The sequence below is a fragment of the Hyalella azteca genome, unplaced genomic scaffold (assembly GCF_000764305.2).
Source record: "Hyalella azteca isolate HAZT.00-mixed unplaced genomic scaffold, Hazt_2.0.2 contig16724, whole genome shotgun sequence".
In the NCBI taxonomy this organism is placed as follows: Eukaryota; Metazoa; Arthropoda; class Malacostraca; order Amphipoda; family Hyalellidae; genus Hyalella; species Hyalella azteca.
The window spans coordinates 147,118-167,710 of record NW_025946533.1 but is presented as its reverse complement, the minus strand read 5'-3'; the positions used below and the strand labels follow the sequence as shown (position 1 = coordinate 167,710).

Sequence of the window (20,593 nt, the reverse complement as noted above, 5' to 3'; positions counted from 1 at the left end):
GAAGTGAAGGCAACACTCATGCCTCGGCGAAGTGATGGCAACACTCACTCATGCCTCTGATCAGTGACGGTGACACTCATACCTCTGCTCAATAATGGTGACACTCATGCCTCTGCTCAGTAATGGTGACACTCATGCCTCTGCTCAGTAATGGTGACACTCATGCCTCTGCTCAGTAATGGTGACACTCATGCTTCTGCTCAGTAATGGTGACACTCATGCCTCTGCTCAGTAATGGTGACACTCATGCCTCTGCTCAGTGAGAAGCAACACTCACGACCCTAATGCTGAACTCATGGCAGCAGACAAATTTTACGGTTCTCCCAATAAATTATCCGAAAAACTATCACGCTCTTAACCAGAATATCCCCATGTTATCGCGTACGAATTTACTAACACTTATGTCATATAACTGCACTTAATTGCCATCTACTTGGAAGTTCACTGAATATTTTATCAGACTTCAAAGAACTTTAAAGTCAGAGGAAAGTTTACAAATTCAACTTATTCATGTTACAACGTGTATTTTATGTGAATAATATGCACGTGATGTCTACCAAATGGGACTACACAAGTTTGCATTACTTTTGAGTCTCAGTCTCACAAATTTCCAGTAAAATTTTTGACATTAAAATTTATTCACAAAGTCAGAGATTTCCCATAGCCTACTTCGTCATGTGCAAGACCAACGTAGCCTACGAAGTCACCTGACTGACACAAAGTCTCATCCGACTTATGATCAAATTAAAAATAACATCGATCAAAGTTTATCAATATCCAGTGAGAAGGAATCACTTGGTGTGATAATTTTCAGTCTATCTATTGGCCGGGAAAGAAAAAAACCTTATATGATTTTAGCGCAGATAATCATATCGTATACAATATTTCGGTGTGAGCGAAATGAATTAAAAACTTTTTAAAGGCATCTCTAAGAAGCATATGGCGTAGTCGCAGTTACAATAAAGATCATATCTCATTATCCTCTCATTATAAAAGACCCACAATCGACATCAATTCTTGCGCCTGCGTAAACAAGTTTTAATTGGAAGGTAAACAATGGCGGATGAAATATGGCGGCAAATGATGAGTAAAAAAGTGGCTGCTACGACCTCAGGGAAGCGCCGAGGCTGACTCGAACCCTGCCATAATAATTAAAAGTTCTTTTATACTAGCAAGGTTCTGCATTTATTTCTTTTGGATGACTTGAAACGGCTCTTTTTATGCGGGAAAATGCAATAAGGGCGAACTTGTAATATAAACATGCATTCTGCAAAATGAAACCTTTTAGTGCTAACAATGCCGATTTCAGTATTGCTAATAAAATTTTTGTATTTTAATGACACACTACTTCGAATTAATATACTGATGCATTTAAAACTCGTACATATTAAAAAATGTGTCCGAAGGAAACTACGATTTTGCAAGACTTTGCATCAGTGGAATAAACAATAATGAGACAAATTGCTTTATTCAACATTTCTCAAAAAGAAAACTTGACATTCTTAAAAAAATCTCGTTTAGCATTAAATGGTGGCAAAGTATGGTCGAGGGAACTTATTTAACAAAAGTCCGCGTCTCATATTCAGTGAGACGAGTGCTTTTGACATTCGCCTTAAACTTTACTTTTCTTGTCTCTGTAATAGGCTTCATGAAGAGCATAATTTCGAATACTTATAAATAAATATCTCCAAGCTTGCGACATTACATAGTTGACGTTGAGCTCGCAAAACATTAAACAACTTGAGAGCTTCTAGCAACAAGTGAAGAGCTTCTCTGCATCTTAGGAATAAATTGTGCAATGACACGGGCTCTCCAATTAAGATAACAAACTATTACATTGCGCGTATGACGAAAGAAGATTAACTTTTTCACAAAGTAAAATTTTAAACTTCATTATGACTAGTCGAAGATAACGTGTTTTCTTTTTTCTAGGCCTTGGAATAGAATACCGGTTAGGTCATTTTACACGCACGTATTTATTACGGACAACTCATGGAAATGTAAAAATACTGTGATATTATAAAATACTATTCGTTGTACGTAGTTGGTTTAGTCTATAAAGATGGTTGATAAGGATAGAACTACATGTAGAATATTTGAGTATGAGTAATTATCTCAAACAGTTCACCGAGTTTCGTTGTGTCAAGCAATCCAGTGCAGTCACGGTGTACTTTTTTATTTAGACCGATAAGCATTGCATAGTCTAATTTCTCAGTAAAATCGTACATTTAAACAACATTGTTGTGGCCTGGAGCAGGGATCGAGAGGAGAATGTATGCATATTCTAGCCTCAATGATGTCTATCAAAGTATTCCGCTTTTTTGAGAGAACCATGTTGCCTCATACCGACTCCTAAATTCTAAGTGCTCCTAGATCAATACGTGAATAAATAATGGCTTTGGATGTTACGCATTTTTCCAATAAACATGTGTGTCCGATCCACAATTGTATCTATTATTGGTCAATATTAGTAGTTTATGTTGCAACGGCTGGTACCTGTGCTAGTGGATAACCTGACAAGAGTCACCGCATGTATTACAGTTACGCATGTCTTTAAGTATATATAAATTGCGACATTTTTTCATATAAATGAAAATATACGAGTTAGCTGAGAAACACATGTCATTGTTTATTATTTCCAGTCGGTGTATCATAAAGTAACTAAATATTATCCGCTTAGACGAAATCAGAAAATTACAATGTGCTGCTTGAACAGTTGAGTCGCCCCATAAAAACTGGCATAACATCAGTCGAAACGATGAGGAGCATTTCAGTTTAATTTTAAGTGCCACAGTGTTGTGATTAGAACCTCTTAGTCTTTATTTCGGCAATTCCGTGTGACTCGTAACGCATTTGTCTATAATTAGTAATGATGTTAAAAGGAAACTTTATCGAGTTTAGAAGGATGCTCTAAGTTATATAATAAAGTTGGGCAAATGTTAGACGTGACAGGCTGTCTAAACGAAGCAGATTTTTTTCTCAGTGACTGCGATCACACTTGATCGAAGAAAATAATTAGGTTGTGGACCATATATTCCACAGAATTTTTCGATCATGGCGAGCTATACGAATAACTGAAGAAACGGTACTGTTATTAATTGTGTAATATATTTTGATGAATTGCCTGACGATTTTAAAACAGATTGTTCTAAATTCATTTTTAAGAAAAATTCCGCGATTTTATTCATACCCAGTATTAATTTGACTTCAATTATCAGGTAAGATTTTAATAATTGTGTTTCTTAGTAAGATCTTTGAAAAATATTATGGTGTAAGTCAACATTGCTTTGACTTTTCGTCATAGTTGTATATTTGGTTGTATTTTTTTAAATACAATTAAGACTTTTCGTCTTAGTTGTATTTTAGTCTTTTCTGTAGGGTTGTTATTATTGACTTTGTTATATCCATTTTTAATCGCCAAGCTGCTTATTCTCATATCAGTTTTATTGAAGGTTAATTTATCAGGATGTTCATACTTTAGGCACTTTCTGTTCCCTATTGACTTATCTCATTATCATTATATGTTACTGTTCTATTGATAGTAATGTCGCCTATGTCGCCTGTGAAGCTTTTTTAGCTATTATAGGCATTCACTCTAAAGCATTTTGTATTTTTCTTCTTCAATTTTTTATGGTCTCCTGTTATGTATTTTTTGTGTGCTTCTGTGTGAATAAAGAATAATGAACCGCTGTGACAGGCTCACCACGCGTTGTTTAATAAATACAAGCAGCGATGCAAAATACGTTGTGGTCACGTAAGACGGTAGCTCGCCTGTCTTCAATTCTGTAGTTGGCATGACATGAAGCATGCATTTTCCTCCCTACAACGGTCTGGCAAATATTCTGCAAAAAAATGGGTGAATATTTCTGAATTCCAATCAAATTACCAAATATATACCCAATGTAATTATCAATGATGAATACATTTAAGAGATAGCCAAACGTGATAAATTCTTATTTGAAAAGTAATAGATTAACAAGCAAGATCAGCCCAGGTCAGAAAATTATAAATATAAATAAAGCAATTTCATGTTGTTAATTACATTGGTGCATTAATGCTATTTCACCGTCAAGAAAAGTAATTGTGTTGACCCAGTAATTCATTCCAATTTAATGGAATGAATTGATTGAGCTAATCTTTCTGCTAATTTAATCTCTAATCTAATCTCTGAAATAATCCAGTTAAATAGCAAATGTTGTGGTTAGAAAGTAAATGTGTAACACTTTTCTGTTGTCTGGCTGCACTCCCATCTCCCATACTCCGGCGCACGGAAGCTACGTCTCCTTCAGTTTAGAAGAGTACGGAGTACTTACTCTACAATTCTATTATTTTTTCCGGGCATTTTTGAGGCTCGTATCCCCAGTAGTGGTGCCTATTTCACTATTTTCTGTGGGGCTCGCATGCCCACATCATTCGCTTCCCTGTAGAGTTGCTGGAACTCGTACCTCAATCAACGATATTTTTCGAGTCCTCCTTCCTGTTGAGAATAGATTGTTTTCGACGCAGTTCAAATACGTGAATTAACTAGCATCTGCCTTGATTTGTGAGCCAATATTTGTTAGAAGAACCTTTTACAAGTACATGAAATTGCTGGAAAGCAAGGAAAGTCAACTTGGTGTCCTTTTCATTCTCTCGATCCGGATGCAATGGGATTTTGTCCTCTACTAAAACGTTTCCCTTTAACTCCTGTGTTCTCAAGAATAAGTAGTAAAACTCCACGCAGTCGGCACGCTAACTCAACTTTGCAACCTTGACTTTGCAGAAATGCTTCTGATTGCTGATGGTTTTCGCGACAATAATTTAATGCTTGACTAAGAATATTAAAATATAATACGAGGGTTGAGGTCAGATTTTATCTCTATTTGTAAATCGATGAAATACATTCAGTAAAGAATCAGATCAGATTTAAATTTTTATTTAATTAAAATAATTTAAATTTTGGTCTTATTGGGAGAATGCAATAAAAAACATTGTGAGGCAAGGTTAGACTAACAACCTTGCAAAACCTCAACTCTTTGTATCGGATATAATGGAAATACAATTATTGTAAGGTATGATCGAACTCACACACGTAATTTTCGCCTCGAAAATGATTTTTCGATCCATAATCCATTAATTAATAACATTGGAAATATTTTTATTCCCTAGTTCATGGGGATTAAAATGTAGTTATCGAAAGCTTGATAACTTATTAAAAACTATTGATCAACTCATTGTTGGTGCAAACTTGATCTTATACCTTTGAGTCGAAATTTCCGAATTAAAAATTGTACACATCAATTTGGGAAACAGAATCATCAACCAAAAATTTAAGAGATTCGTCGAATGAGTGAATGATCCATGCAGACTATATATGCTGTATAAAATTAAAGTTTTAATTATCCAAGGTATTCGGCAGATCAATTCTGTGCCTGCCCTTCATATCAAAGATGCTTGTAGTGCACAGCCAGAGTATAAGTACAGCCAACAAAGTTGCGTGTCTCTCCAGCATTGATCAGGTCGACCTGAAATTATTGCCCCTATTAAATGCCCTAAGTAGCTAACTGGCTCCACCTGACCGGCCAATTCTGCCTTTGTGCTTCGTTTCGCTCCTGACAGCTGCTCCGTATTCTTGCAAGAATTAATGACTTTCATGGGATAATTGCTGTTGCTTTCATGACACTTCAGAAGGTGGAAGCGTGCTTCGTTCCCTGCAACTTCAATGGATGCGATGTTCGGTTGAGTTCTCTCGACTTTGACTTCTCTTAGCTCAGGCAGTCATAATACGAAGATAATAGGTCCATGATTGTCATCCTAAAGCATTGAGAGGCGTGCATTTCAAAAGACGCGTTGAATAGCCTCGCTGTGCTACCAAATTTGCGATAAACTCAAATCTTACTCGCGCCTCTCCTGACTAAATTGGCTCTGAAACAGTGCAATCAATGCAAGTGCGCAGCCCCTTAAAGTACATGGTATAAATGTGGACATTAGAGCTTCCTTTGAGCTGTAATTCTGATGAAATGACACCTTGATTGCCGAACTTGTATGAGTTACGGTACAATAAAGCATTACCAATTCGCTTCATGATGAGGTTGATGCTTGAAGTCAAGCTCATGAGAAAGGCAAAATTTAGAATCGATGTCCAAGTGAGACAAGATATTGGTTTCATTTGGACATTGTTTGTTGTTGTAAGAAAACAAATTTCTCTATGCTATATTAGAGGTTTAATACTAAATTCCGATCGCATAATCATCACATGTTTTTCTTAACTAATTTTTGTTGCCAAAATCAATCTTTTCATCTTACCTCGCTCGTTATTTTGGGATGCCGTTTAAACAGTTTACCAAGCATTTAAACGAAGAAAACACCAAGTACGGTCACCATATATCTTCATGGTTCAATGTAGACATCATTTCAGATTTTCTTTGCTTTTAAATTCGAGGGGGTACTATATAAGTACTTTATTATATAACAGTAATATAATATTAAAATATACCTATATAATAAGTACTTTATTTAAAGTATTTTTCTGTACTTTAATATTTTATTTTAATTTATTCATCTTACGGTGGTGAACGTTCTTCGCAGAGCCCTCGGCATTTCGACAAACTCATACGTTCCTGTGAATTGCAATAAAGCTGGCATCTCTCAGGCGTGTTTAAAATGCAAGCTTTCTTTTTTGGGACCAGACCCAATTCTCCTCGGCTAAAATTTGTACATTCAAATTTTGAATTTTTTCGTGAGAAGAGTTCTTGCCTATGTCAGATATAATCAGGAAAAAAACTCAATTTAGAAGAACAGAAAATACTTTCATGAATTGTGGGGAATAATAATTTCAGATCAAATCGAGTGAATCCATATATCACCAAGCCTTCATTGGGCCGTACCGCGGCCTGTGATCAGCCGAGAAACCCATTAATATTGGAACAAAGGCTGAATTAAACTCAATAAATGAAGAAATTAATAATAAAAACATAAACTCTGTATAAAAATTAACATTTTCTGAGCAATAATGTTTTTTATGGTACTTTTAGTGAGACTTCAGTTTCATTCAATCTATATTCTTCGTCTCGAAATATTTCTTCGATAGTGAAAACAATATGAATGATATAATAATAAAATTAGTTATATACACGGAACTAACAAAGCAAGATATAAATCAAAACACACAATATTATTGCGTTAATCGTTGGTTTAAAATAAAATTTACACGATAACTCATAACAGTCACTCCTGAGGGCGAATTATAGAAGACAATGGCAAAGTACAATTAATATCGAAGTAAGGTCACATCTAAGGGAACTAGAGCTATAAATGAGAAGGTAATAAATATCATAACTTGTAATAAATTATATAATGCGCCGCTTGGCGCAACCAAAATGCGTTAACGTAAATATAATTGAAAATGGAATGACTGGATTGCGCAAGATTCTCCATGGACACGCATAAGTCAATTTCAAAAATACATAGGGTGAAAGGACAACAGCGTTCAAATTGAAACTTACGGTCATTTTGGTGCAATCACGGGAAATATACAAATAATTTTCGGGTCAGTAGTTAAATGAACAGACTTCTACGAAGGCTGAAAATTTAAATTACGATGAAAATTATATTACGAAATATCTCACTTTAATTTTGCGACAAGGACAAGGTGGAAAAGAAAGATCAAACGCGATGAAGTAACATGGGTTTCACCAATTTTATAACTTTGTTGTGAGCTATTTTCAATTACAATAAAATTTTAAAAGCCTTGCGCAGCTTTTCAATTTATCCTGAATTTATTATTTTCTCTGCAGTAACATTTAATATAAATTAATAAAAACATTTGTGTAATTATGCTGTTATTGAAGTATTAGGCAGTAGCTCCAAACTAGTGAGTTTGATTCACTAGATGGTATAATATATTTATTTAGGTACATTTTGACAAAGATAGTGACGTGCATCATTCTTTGCGAGATTGTTGCGTGTCGACGTTGGTGCTAAAGTCCCAATAAATGGAGTCATTATGTTCTCACTGACGACCGACACACGATCAGCAACCTACCATACTACCTCTGAAACTTCTACTGCTGGATCAATTTCTGAATCATGATACGAATAGCACTATGGATAAGTGGACAAATTTACAGCTATCAGCCATAAAGCTGGACTCGCTATGGCGATCACAGGGCGAGGAGGTAAGAAAGATGTCAGGAAGGCGGCCACTAACATTGAATTACAAACGCTTGAAGCTCATCGCTGCAAGAAAATTAGAGGCCCGGCGATGGAGTGCAGACTAATTTTATTCTAGTAACGATCGCCTCTAAACAGGCTCCTTCCCTGTCATTATCGGTGCAATTTCATGCTGCATTTACAACCGTTAGTGCACGAGTCGAGTTTCTGAGTCATCAATGCATTTCGATCGGTATTGAATTATATGAAAGCTCCCTTTCAAATTGACTCAGGTCTGTGGTTTTCGGAAATAAGTATGAGACTATTACGAAAATCCCATAAAGAATTGTATAATAGAGAAACTAATATTCTACATAGTGAGAGTCATAAATTCAAGTTACTACCTATATTTAATGGAAAATCCAGCTTACATCGCTTTGGCACGCGAAGTCGTGATATCAGCGTCGATGCTCGCGAGTCTCTGGTGGCCGGAGTGAGGGAATTTAGAGAGCGCAGCTACCCCTCCCTTTGGTCGCGATAAACTTCAGCCCTGCAAACCTGATGCAGATTTAGAGGCCGATCCAGGCGCAGATTCTGAGCGTCACATCGTAGATTGGAGGCGAAGAGAAGTGTGGGGCGAGATTCTTCCGGCTATGACTATAGTTCGTTAATTTAGTCTGAAAACAGTTCATTATAGTAACATGCATTGACTTTTGTCTTTATCTTGTCTCCGAAATATGAATTTGGGAAGTATTTTTGAGCGAACTCGTTGGAATAGGCTCTAGAGAGCTGATTTCCGATTTAGTAAACGTTAAGCTCTCAATGACTTCAGTATAGATCCCGGAGTGCATATTTAGACCATCGCAGTATCCTATTTGATTCTTTTTGAATGTGCGATTGGTCGGTGATGAGCCAACCCAAACCTAGGTAATTTGAATAGAACATCAAAAGTTTGTCACAATTTTCATTTTAGGATGCTTCAAATAATACATCCTCAGATTCTCAGCTGGCATCGAAAAACATTTCACTTCATATTCGCTGGAAATAATAAAATGTAACAGAAACATTCCTCAAATACTTCTCGAATATTTGATGACAGTTTCCTCACAAGAGATTTAAGAATTAAATATTTGAGTAAGAAAATCGTACAGTAACGTGATATTGATGAAATCTGTTTGGGCGATAATTTATTCTTCCGAATCTATTCCCTCAGATTTCAGTTGCAATTATTTGAGGGCTTTTGAGGATCCTTATCCTTTCCTGAAACCTGTTTTATGAAATTTATCCTTTTCTTCCAATTGAAACTTCCAAGTGAGCAATTGAGAATTCGAATGGACAGTTTTCCGAAATTTGCGAAGAGTTTTTAACACATATCACCACAACTGGATTCAGGGAGGTCAAAATTCTATTTTCAGTGCGTTTTGAGTAAAAGATAAATGAAAAAATTCTTTGCGGAATATTCAAATCTGTCAGTGCATAGCTTATGCATAAAAACTTACGCTTTTCTCACAGTTGGCACAGAGAAATGTGTGAAAATCCTGTTAATTTTAGAAAATGCTAATTGCTTTACTGATCTTCGATTCTCTTTGATGCATTAAACCACCCAATATTGAGAATATATACTAAAGTTTAATGAATTTCGTAATGACTTTTCATTTAATATTAATATATTCGCAAATTCGGGGAGCAAACAAGTAAGTGCATAAATACAAATGCAACTCAAATTAGATTAATCGCAAAATATAGCTCTGAAATTTATTGTTAATACAAATTTTAATATAGGCAACTGCGTGCGACACGGCAAAATACGAGTTTGCTCAGTAAACTGACATTCGATATTTCGAAGTCTCCACTCAGGCTCTCACGTACAGCAGCACAGATCAATTTCTTCAAGATAACAGCTACACGCTCAATAATTTTCTTACGTAACTATGATGAACGTCATTAATAATCCTTTAATAATAATCCTCATTTTCAGTTATGGATCAAGTGGGAGAGGAGCGATTGAACGAAGATATCAATTCTCCGGAACTGCGCGTCGAAACCTTCAGCATCGAAGGACTGATCAGCTTGATGAGCCGCTCTCCAAGCAGCGTCAACTCTAACGCGCACTAATCTGCTTAATTAGAGACTCTGATGAGAATTGAATTCTCGGTGCAGAGACGCGCAGTAATTGCACGTAATGGATGAAAATAATGCTGATAATACCGCTGTAGATATGGGTAACTGATGGCCAGTAGTAACTGTTAGTGAGCTGTGTAACTGTGACTTTAAATAGCCACTTCTGATCAATATTACAGTTAGAAAACCACTATGACAGCACTCCTGCGCCGGCTTGGTTCTGTTAGTGAATAAATTTGGACATGTGTTACGTGCACTGCTGACTTGCTACAAAACATGGAGATTAGATTAACGTGAACACTGCAGCTGTAAACATCGAAGCTGCTAGCGAAGCTGTTAATGCAGAAGTTACAGAGACAAAATAATTGTGTATATAAACAGGGTAATTGGATTGATTTTCAGATGAAAGTTTCTGTAGAAAACATAATTATGGTTACAGGACGACATGCAATAGCTGCAGACATGCTAAGAAATATGCTAATTCGAGCCTAGAAAGTAATTTGAGTTCTGTAAACTAGCAATAGTGACGAACAGTCACTAGTCACATTATAAACATGAGCATTGGATGAAGAAACAAACAACTGCCAAAACACAATAATTTGGATGTTAGTGTTATACCAGTTACTGCTGCCACCAACAAACCATTATATAATCCAACAGCTGCTCGAAATCGACCTTATATTATCCCTCCATCTAGCTATGAAAAAGTTTCGGAGACAAGCTTCATGGTCTGTTCAAAAATTGTATAGAATTCATTACATGGCGTTTTCTTTGCTTTTACATTTTTAGTAAACTTTAAATTTAAGTAGACTGATGATATAAGTTTGTTGTTGTTGTTTGGGTATTTTAGTTCGAGTCTCAAGTTCCTGGAGCGCGTCTCGATGGCAACATCTTGGAATCCGATGGCCTCCCGCGATAACTGTCATGGTTGAATTTGATAACAATTGACATCATTCCTGCGCACATGTCAGTTAGGCCTGCAAATTCACCAATTTGTCGTGTGTGACCGTCAACATAAGTTAATATTTTATTACTTTATCCTGAATAACATTTAATCTTTGATTCAATCGATCAGTGATCTTGTCAGCATTAACCTCCCTGGTAGCGACGGTGAGAATTTTCGTAGCGCTACTTCTAGCGTTAGCTGAAATTTGGTGTTGTTTATGATATTTGCTTTATAAATAGGCGTCAATATTTTCGATGACAGTTTTTTATTTATTCTAATTTTTGTTATACTGATTCTGTAATTTCATAATAACGCATATAGTCAATGTAGTTCCTTCTATTTCACGACATTCTTTATGTGTGGCGATGTGGTGTCTGAGGATATTAATTGAAGGCATTGGTTATCATGAGTATCCATGGCTAGTCATGGAGTAACCAAGGGTTTCTTGATGCCAGGTGAGATTTTTTATTCTCTTCTACAAGATTTACCGCTGAGAACTGATTAAGATGTTCATTTCATGAATGAACGATCATGAAATTTCATTTGCTGAAATAAATATGAATTTTTTGTGTGTAATCAAATCACGTTACAGTATGTGAATATCATGATCTCAGTCAATCTACTTGGTCATCAGGATTTTTAAAGAGATGAACGTTGGTGTTCTCTGTTACAACATTCATTTTTCATTTCATCCTCCTTTTAATTTATTCATATATGGTAGCGTTTCCTATATAAGTATGATTGGCCTGCCTCTTCTACTCTCTCGTGAAGAATATCAATTTTCGACCTCTTCCCTGAAAAAATGTACCACGACTTTAATAATCACAAATAATAAATAACATTGATGACGGTTGATGCATACGAAGACAAAAATGAGTCAAACCATAATTTTAATGCTGACATTGACTTCCGTTACCACGCCTTGTGCACGAATTGTATAGACAATTATTAATGCATTCAAACAAGAAGTCGACCCCCAGGTCTAACAAAAGCAAGTGAATTTATGCTATATTTTGCTGCTTTATCGTTTCTTCGTTCATCCTGTTGGAGCATTTTATTTACATAATTCTTTTTTTTTTAATTTACAAAAATCAGTCGTCAAAATGATCAACTTCAGTTATTTGTACAATTTAGTATGAAAATAAATGTAAGATTTAATTTACCGGTTTGTTCGAGCAGAAGTTAAGAACTTTCATCAAATTCCTATTTGGCCAGTACATCTGTCTCATTCTTTGCACATTTTCTATTTTCTGAATAAATATAATATTTCCATTGAACGAACAATTACTGCTCTGAACTTTTATAATGTCGAGTGATTGCTTTCCGTGAGTGGTGCGGGCTGATTACTATGCGTTTAAAACTTCTATCGGGATAAAAAAATATAACTTGGCTTGAATTCCGACCTCATAAATGACAGGTATATTGTAGACCTGAAATTGTTGCCTCTGCACAAGATATTTTCTAAATACAAATCAAATTCTGCATTTATTATAGTAAAATTTACGTGGCAAATAACTCTAATTTACGATCGGCACCTAAAACAAAATCGTATGGGCTGAACTTCATTGAAGTATAATATGTATAACTAATTCCGTTGTCATGCATTTGAATTTCATAATTTGCGCATTCCTTACGGATCGGATGAATGTACAACTTGAAGTCAATAAATTTCTGCATAGATCATTGTCATTAGGGTTTCTCATGAAAAAAAGACAGTGTAGAGTGTAAAAACAGTGAAAAGAGTGTAGACATTATTGATGTGAGAACATACATGAGAATTATTCAACATTTACTTCGCACCAGCTAGCCGACACGTCAATGCTCACGGAGCTACGTGGAATAAGTACCTGTTTAGCATGGCAGATTAACCTGCTTTTTTTAGATTAACCCGACGTTGCATCGGGACGGGAATTTTTAAATAAAAAAATTATATAAAATAAAAATTATATGTGTGCCATTGATATAAATTGCCAACATTTTGACTTTTTAAATCACATGAAACGCTGTGGCGCTATAATAAACGTCTGTAAAAATATTTCGTTTCACAAGCAATCCAAAATGTAAGCACTGTTAATGTTAATTTTTGTTAAAAAATGTTAACTTTTTCACAACAAATATTGCAAACTATTTTTCTGACATTTATGTGACAACGCAACAGGTTCTCAGCTGCGAGCGCCGGTCGGATATTGCATTATTACAAATTCCTGGCCTGCCGTGTCTTAAGTGATGTGTTTCTACCAAAGTCAAAATTAGGATGAAAATTATCTAATCAAGAGAATTTTTGAAAATCCTGATAAATAATTTTCAATTATAATAATCGCACAAATCATGAGAAAGGTCATTCACTTATATTATTTGAACGAGTTATACAGATAGGAATGTTATCTTGGATAGGATGTAAAAACCCGCTGTCTAATATTTTATGCAAAGAATCGGCTCTGAAGGAACAAAAATAAATAATTGAAAGGATGAACCTATGCTGAAGGATCTTCGAACAAAAGTACAGACGCAAACGATAATATTGGATTATCTTCACTCTAAAAGAAAAACGAAACTACATAAGAAAGTAAACATGTAGAATGTAGATAATTGCATTTAGAATAGAATTTAAGAATTACTCAATAATCTGATTAGTATTATATCTCAATATTCTGATAGAATACTATTGTATTAGAAATGCTGACCCATTCTTATCAGTTCTACAGTGGCTTGACACTCGCAGGGACGATCGAGTAAAAGTGTTCTCTCTGCTTTGGCTCTAGAAATTAAAATAGGAGAATTATTATCGTTATTCGAATTATTTCAGATGACAGCAAGATGACATTTTGCACGCCGAAATTTTCCCTAAATATACGTGGATAAAATCCGGTTAATAATAATATTCACTAACAAGGTAAAACCATTGCACGATATCGTTATGCCTTTGTTTCCACAATTTCCTCTATAATTAAACACGTAAATAGAGTTAAATTGTGAAACGTTCCGCTTAGTTTAGGTTAATTAGACTTGCTGCAAAATACAAATGCCTTTGTACCAAGTAATTGTACTCTGGTGTTAAAATCTGTAAAATTTTTCAAGTGCCTTTAATATTCTCAGCGAGAAAACGTAATCTTTGCGTGTGTCGACGACGCTTGATACTCAAGTACTGGCAGTAAACTCCGTAGAGTTTCCTCACAAATCTTTACACATGGCCAACTCTGGAAAACATGTTAATTGAACGGCTAGAAAAACTAAAGCTATTTTACAACGACTAATCCATTAGGGAATACATATAAATACTGGCGGCTAATTAATTCTATTATATTGAGTTGAAAGTGGATGATTTGAATTCAGGTGCTGGTAGGGACTTGTATGGTGAAGTCATTATGACATAATTAAAAATCAATTAGAAAAGCAAATAAAAATTTCCCTACGGTTATGTTTGCGAATAAGTATTGCGACACTGCTACTAATTTAGTATTGAATTGAAAAAAATATTCATAGTGCACCTGTGAATTTTTATCTGCAATTTATACACATATGTGGAGCAGCGATATGTTCTAATAAGTTTACATTTTCTTTGATGATTGTTTTCAAAACTGTTATTTAAATTTTCTTTCTTTTTACTTCTTTCATACTGCAACTATCCAAATATTTATAAATTACATCTTATGAATTTCAAGATCCAAACTTAAAAAAATCTCGCATAATTTATTAAGGATGCTGCATGGTCAATTTCTATCGTGGTTTACAACTTTTATTTAAATGATTTTCTTTTCTACTCTATTCAAACTGATATTATGCATATATTTTAAAAACAATAAATTTTTGAAATTCAAGACCCAGACCAAAAGAAAAATCGTATTTAATTTTGCTAGGATGATCACAATCTAGAGTGATTGTCCTGTCGGGTACGCACCTGTTGACAGCAGCACCAGAAGCAGCGGTGCGAGGCGAGGGCTCCGAGGTGACATGCTTGACAGCGATGTAATCACTGTCTCACTTGACCAGAGATCTAATTCAAGTTATAAACCTGGCTCAACGATAGCGTTCAAGTTTTCCCACATGCACTCATAGTTCAAGGTTTTCAAACAACGATGGTTCGTCTAATTTATCGAACAGTTTTCAACAGCTGACTATGAAAGTCAGTCAATTTATGAGCTTTTTCAGAAGCTGAGTTCTGTACTTCTTGCTGGCGTCAAGTTACAGAGACAAGCACTTTCCTTTCTGACCTGTTCGTAACGGATAAGTTGAGAGGCTTCACTGCACACGAATATTGCCGCTCTCATTTATTTTACTATAAAATTATACGGAAATTCTCAAACATTTGCAATAACCTCGGCAAGATTAAAATAACGGCAAAATAATTCAATAAGTTTGGTAAATATAATTACTTTTTTCTTGCAGCCTCAAAACCACCTGCGATAAAGATTAATAATTTGCTTATTTTTTCAATTAGTTTAACAAAGTTTCATTGCTCTACTTGTTTGTTCAAATGACGGCAGAGAAATCTCATTAAATTTATATCTGTAGTCCGTAAAAGTGGCCATCAAACTAGAATCTTCAATGATCGACGTATGCCTGCTCCCTATAATTGCCTGCACTTGCCGTCATTGTTAAAGATATTTCTTCACCGGCTGTCAAGTTCATCGAGTAAGGCTAATAATGTCTAATTAACTCTATTGGCGGTCCCATTCTACTTAACATTGTCGTCCAGAATCAAAATAGCTCAGAAAGAAAGATACGATTTAAAAATTTTCAATTTTTGATCCCGTCCTCAGAAGTGATCGCGTGTTCTCTATAAGATTAGCAGATATAAATTACAATACGGATTGCCTAATGCGCATAAAGTCTCATTTTTGCATCAATGAGGAAGTGAACATACATAATATATAAGCTCAAATTACTGCGCCAAACAACAGGACACCTGTGTCGTTTCAAACAGCTAAGAAAATTAAGTTATATAGTAGAAACTTTTACATCTGAATGCCCCTCATATATATATTTATGATGTCCTTACTTTTAGTATGAAATGAATGGGTTAAAAAACATTTTCCTCATAGCTATGTTTGAATCCAGAGAAGCAACTCGTTAATATTAATGCCCAATATGTGTAATGGCAATATTATATTTACTGTTTTAACGAAGAACTAAAACGTCAAAGTAAAACGCTAAAACATGTTGAGTTCTTTTCTAAAACTGCCCGCAAGTTGATATCAATTTCAGGAGATAGCAAGAAAAACAACTTCCACGTAATAAGTCGTAGAAAGTTTACTACTCCACAATAAATTGCAAGCCTGATGAAGGAGTTTATTTATTTAATGCATTTGCAGTTCTTTGTAAAGTTTTCAGTGAAAATAAAGGATGTAGCCGAACAAGACACCCAGCAGAGACACGTTGTGTTTTTTTAAGAATCTTGTTCATTTTGCTTCGTTTGTTCGGCATCGCTCTGGTACATCCTTGAGCGTCGAAGCAATTAAATGGCGTATTTGCTTAACCGGGGTGAGACGGGAAAAATACGATTGACCCACGCAGCAGATCAAGTTAGTCAATCAATGTTTTTTCTGCTTGTTATAAAAACAAAACCTGATACAAAACCTCATTTGGACGTGGTGTTATCTTTCTATGGTTTATCTGCATTGCAGAAGAAGGCAATTTACTCCGTGTTTTAGTTTTAGATTGCCTTGTTTTATCTCTTTGCTGCGCATGTATTTGTTAGCTCAATCTATTCCAGCTTTACACAGTCTTTGATGAATAATAAGAGTACCTTTTTGAATTTCTCCTGCTAATTTTAAGCGCCAGGAAAGAAATTCCTCTGCCCCGATAAGTGTTTGAAACTAAATAATAATAAATTTTCTCTGATCAGTTCAATCCATCCTTTGATGTTAAATATATTATTCATTCATGTTTTATCAGCCACTTGTTGTTAAAACGCCAATGACAGTGAAGGTTGGTTTTGCAATTTATTCACTGCTATTTCATATTACGTACATAATTCATCTCTCATATTACTAAAACTTTTTTATTTAGCTATAACTTTTTTATTTTGTATAACAATGTACCTCGCTCACTACGCAAGTCCAAGCAGCACAAATATTCGAAATATTTCATCGCTGTTCTGTGCAATTTTCAATAAAGTTTGACTTTAAGAGTGTTACAAATTCCAATTAATAAGTTTTAGCTATAGCATATGTGCAGTGCCTTTTTCAACTTGAATTTTCATCAATAGTTGCGGGCTTCGAACTCCTAACTCGCTGTTCTAATTTTTAGTGACCTTAGCCATTCTGCCCCCTGAAACTAACGGCACAGACAATATACTTTACCTTAGGCAGAGAAATTTTTGTAATAAACTTCGTTTACCCGGGTTTTCAACGTCATTTGCAATATTAAACGATCTAAGTTGTATTGGTTCTGTATTATGATGTACGACAACCTGATCTTGCATCATAGATGGGCATTCTACTGCGGCCGTTAGAGGCATGAGGAGTGTCGACAATTTTGTATGCTTTTGTGCGAAACTCTGATAAAACAAGCACTGGTTTGACAAAAGTGATTAATTAATTAATTTTCCTTTTTCAAACCAGAAATCACATTGCGCTGTGAGGTGAATATTTCTATGATGTCTGAGGGAACTAGAAAGCTAAATTTTTCGATGAAAATATTCCATACCTAGTCAGATTTGATCGCAGTATCTTATGGACCCTCGAAGGTTTTTGCACTTAATGTATCCATTGTTTGACTTTAAATTAAAAAAAATTGTTCCCCGACGCAATTTTTCTCAGCCCTCAAGTATTATGATAAGTTTTCCTTTTATGGGCTGCTGGAGTATAAATAGGAAGCTAAAATGTACATTGAACATGAGGCAATATCCCCTAAGATATCCCTTTCAATATTTTATTATCGTTATCCTCACGTTGTAATATACTCATAATACTAAGCGAATGGAATTCACTACCCCACAGATTATACGATCATCTTATTTTACGCGATTTTGTTTAACCGATAAAAACTAACAGAAAAACTTGATTATATTAAAAAATCCTTCTCATTGTTCACCACTGAGACGACATTGCTGAACAACACAAATTCTGAGGCTTTAATTTAGCGATTTAGGTCTCGGTCGAGAGCCAGGGTCCGCACTCTGTACGTCGGGCACGGGAGCGACGTGCCACGCACACCATCACCAGCCGGTGCCTGTGGCCTACTGGCTCAGTAACCCTTTGTTCTGTGATGCCCTCACGAACCCTCTCAGTCGCAGTGCCCTTTGAAGAATGATGGCTGAGCTTTGTTTTCCCTCAATGACTCGCTGAAGAGGCAATTGGCGGCAACCACTGCTGCAGGAAAGGACCTGGCGCATCGTCCACGCCAACGTTCAGGATAAACTTGTATTCGGATGCACAAAAAACACAGAACTTTTTCTCCCCCAATTCTATTTGCCCTCGGTTGCAGTAGTATAAAAGTCAAGTAAGTTTTTAACATGTCTGAGTTTTGAAGTTTGTTGGTTTCTGCCGGAGGTTCACAACCTGCGGAACGCTCTCCACTAGTGGAACGGAGGTCATAGGGAAATTTCATTACTATTTTCGGTTTGATGAAGATTTTGAACTTTCCTAATTATGGCTTGATGCTGTAATTATTATTCGTATGGAATGCACTAATACTACGTATTACCATATGTTGGACGTAAGATTATAACAGAAATTCATTAAATCCGTTGTTTTATATTTTCAGTTCCAGTTTTAAAGCCCAATCATACGCGCACACTTTGACAAATAAACGTAGAATGAGTTGGTGGCATGCGACACTACGAGACCAAAAAGTAGTACTAGACCAGGAAAAGCCTAAAAACCCTACTCTAAATACTTTAAAAATATTGTCTTTAGATTTTTAACGCGTTTTCTGGCACGAAGTTACAACACGTGATGTCATTGCATGTAATTGGAAAATAACGTACACTCGTATATAAAAAAGTTCATGAAAATATTTCTGCGAATTTCGGGCTACCTTGCTGAACTCGTGTATCTGATGCTGTACCTTGTAAGCAAATTGATGAGATACTGTTTAAGCAAATCTACAATTTTCAAATCTAATAACAGGACCTTTCTAAAAGTTTCATGATTTTTTTATTATATGTAGAGCATTTTATTGTAATTTTTAAATTTTTCTCTTTCCTACTTGTAAGTTCACTTAAATGCTCACCCGGAACAGTGTTTTATTCTCGATTATTAAATTTCGTTAATAAATGGTCTCCAGGGCAATAGCTATACGTTCCATCAGCCATACAAGCCGAATTTAATTTCAAACAAGTAGGCTACTACTTGTGGCCGACTTGGATCCTAATTGAAGTTTAATACTGAAACTTGCAGTCGGCGTAACCCTCTACAGGGATTTCATGCCCTGTATAGAACGGTTGTAGGCATTTCTACAATGAAATTCGTCCAGAATGCCAGAAACGCCTCCAGAATAGCACTGTAAATAGCGCTGCCCAGCTCTTCATTGAGCTACATTTAGTAAATGAAAACTGACTTCAAAAAATATCTAAATCAGACATTAATTATCATGAAAAGCGAGGAGGTTAACATCTAACGAAGGCATTTCCGAAGCAAATCAGTGTAATAAAAAATATTTGCTTCCCTGAAATGATAATAAGTTTATGCCTTCCAATTTCCATCTCAAGAAATCAGACCTTCAATTTTAAAATCATCTTGATTAGTTCAATGAAGTTGATCTGGAATCTAAAAACATTCCAGGTTTATAGAACCAAAACAAAGTCGTTATATAATAATGTTTACTGCCTTGATCGGGACGGCTGCTCGACAGCTTGTAAGAGATTCTGCACGTTGAAGTGAACGTTGTACCAAACGTTGTACTGAAATTCATAAAAATAATTCACTAAAATACAATCCTCCATTATATTTCTTCCATCCATGAAGGTAAAAAAATTAAAATTGTCGGATGTTGCTACGTCGTAATAACGGCTGGAAAACTGAATAGAGGAAGCAGAGCGGTTCACCAGAAATCGTTAAGAAGGGAAACAATTCCCACCACAAAAAAAAAATTGGCTGATTGATAAACGCATGGCTGATGTTTTTCGCATTTAATTCAATGGCCAAAATTCAGCATGATTAATTTTTCTCTCAACAGTTGGCGGGGACAATTTATAATATTTTTTATTCACAATTTAAACTGAAAAACAGTTGCTAACAAAAAATCGAATTCACTTGAAGAATTTCCATTCTGTGAATAATATTTGTTCTCTCAGTTTGCAGAACTGAGCAGAACAAATTGCAGAACTGTCCTTCAGGAACAAAAAAAATATCCAAATAAAATTCATCTTGTGGTTCGTTGCAGCACCGATAACTGATTAATATTTTCATTTCGACTATAAACGTTTTTCGACTATAACTTATCTTCAAGACA

General features: G+C 35.4%; 1 protein-coding gene across 1 annotated transcript in view; it reads right to left on the bottom strand.

Annotated features, from left to right (window-relative positions):
• The window catches only part of LOC108669683 (immunoglobulin superfamily member 10), a 35,747-nt gene extending 20,173 nt beyond the window's left edge, over positions 1-15,574 (bottom strand). The window contains exon 1 of the mRNA XM_047885022.1: positions 15,096-15,574. Coding sequence (XP_047740978.1) covers positions 15,096-15,150 — 55 coding nt within the window. The 5' untranslated portion in view covers positions 15,151-15,574. The remainder of the gene's footprint in view (positions 1-15,095) is intronic.
• Between the last annotated feature and the right edge of the window lie 5,019 nt (positions 15,575-20,593).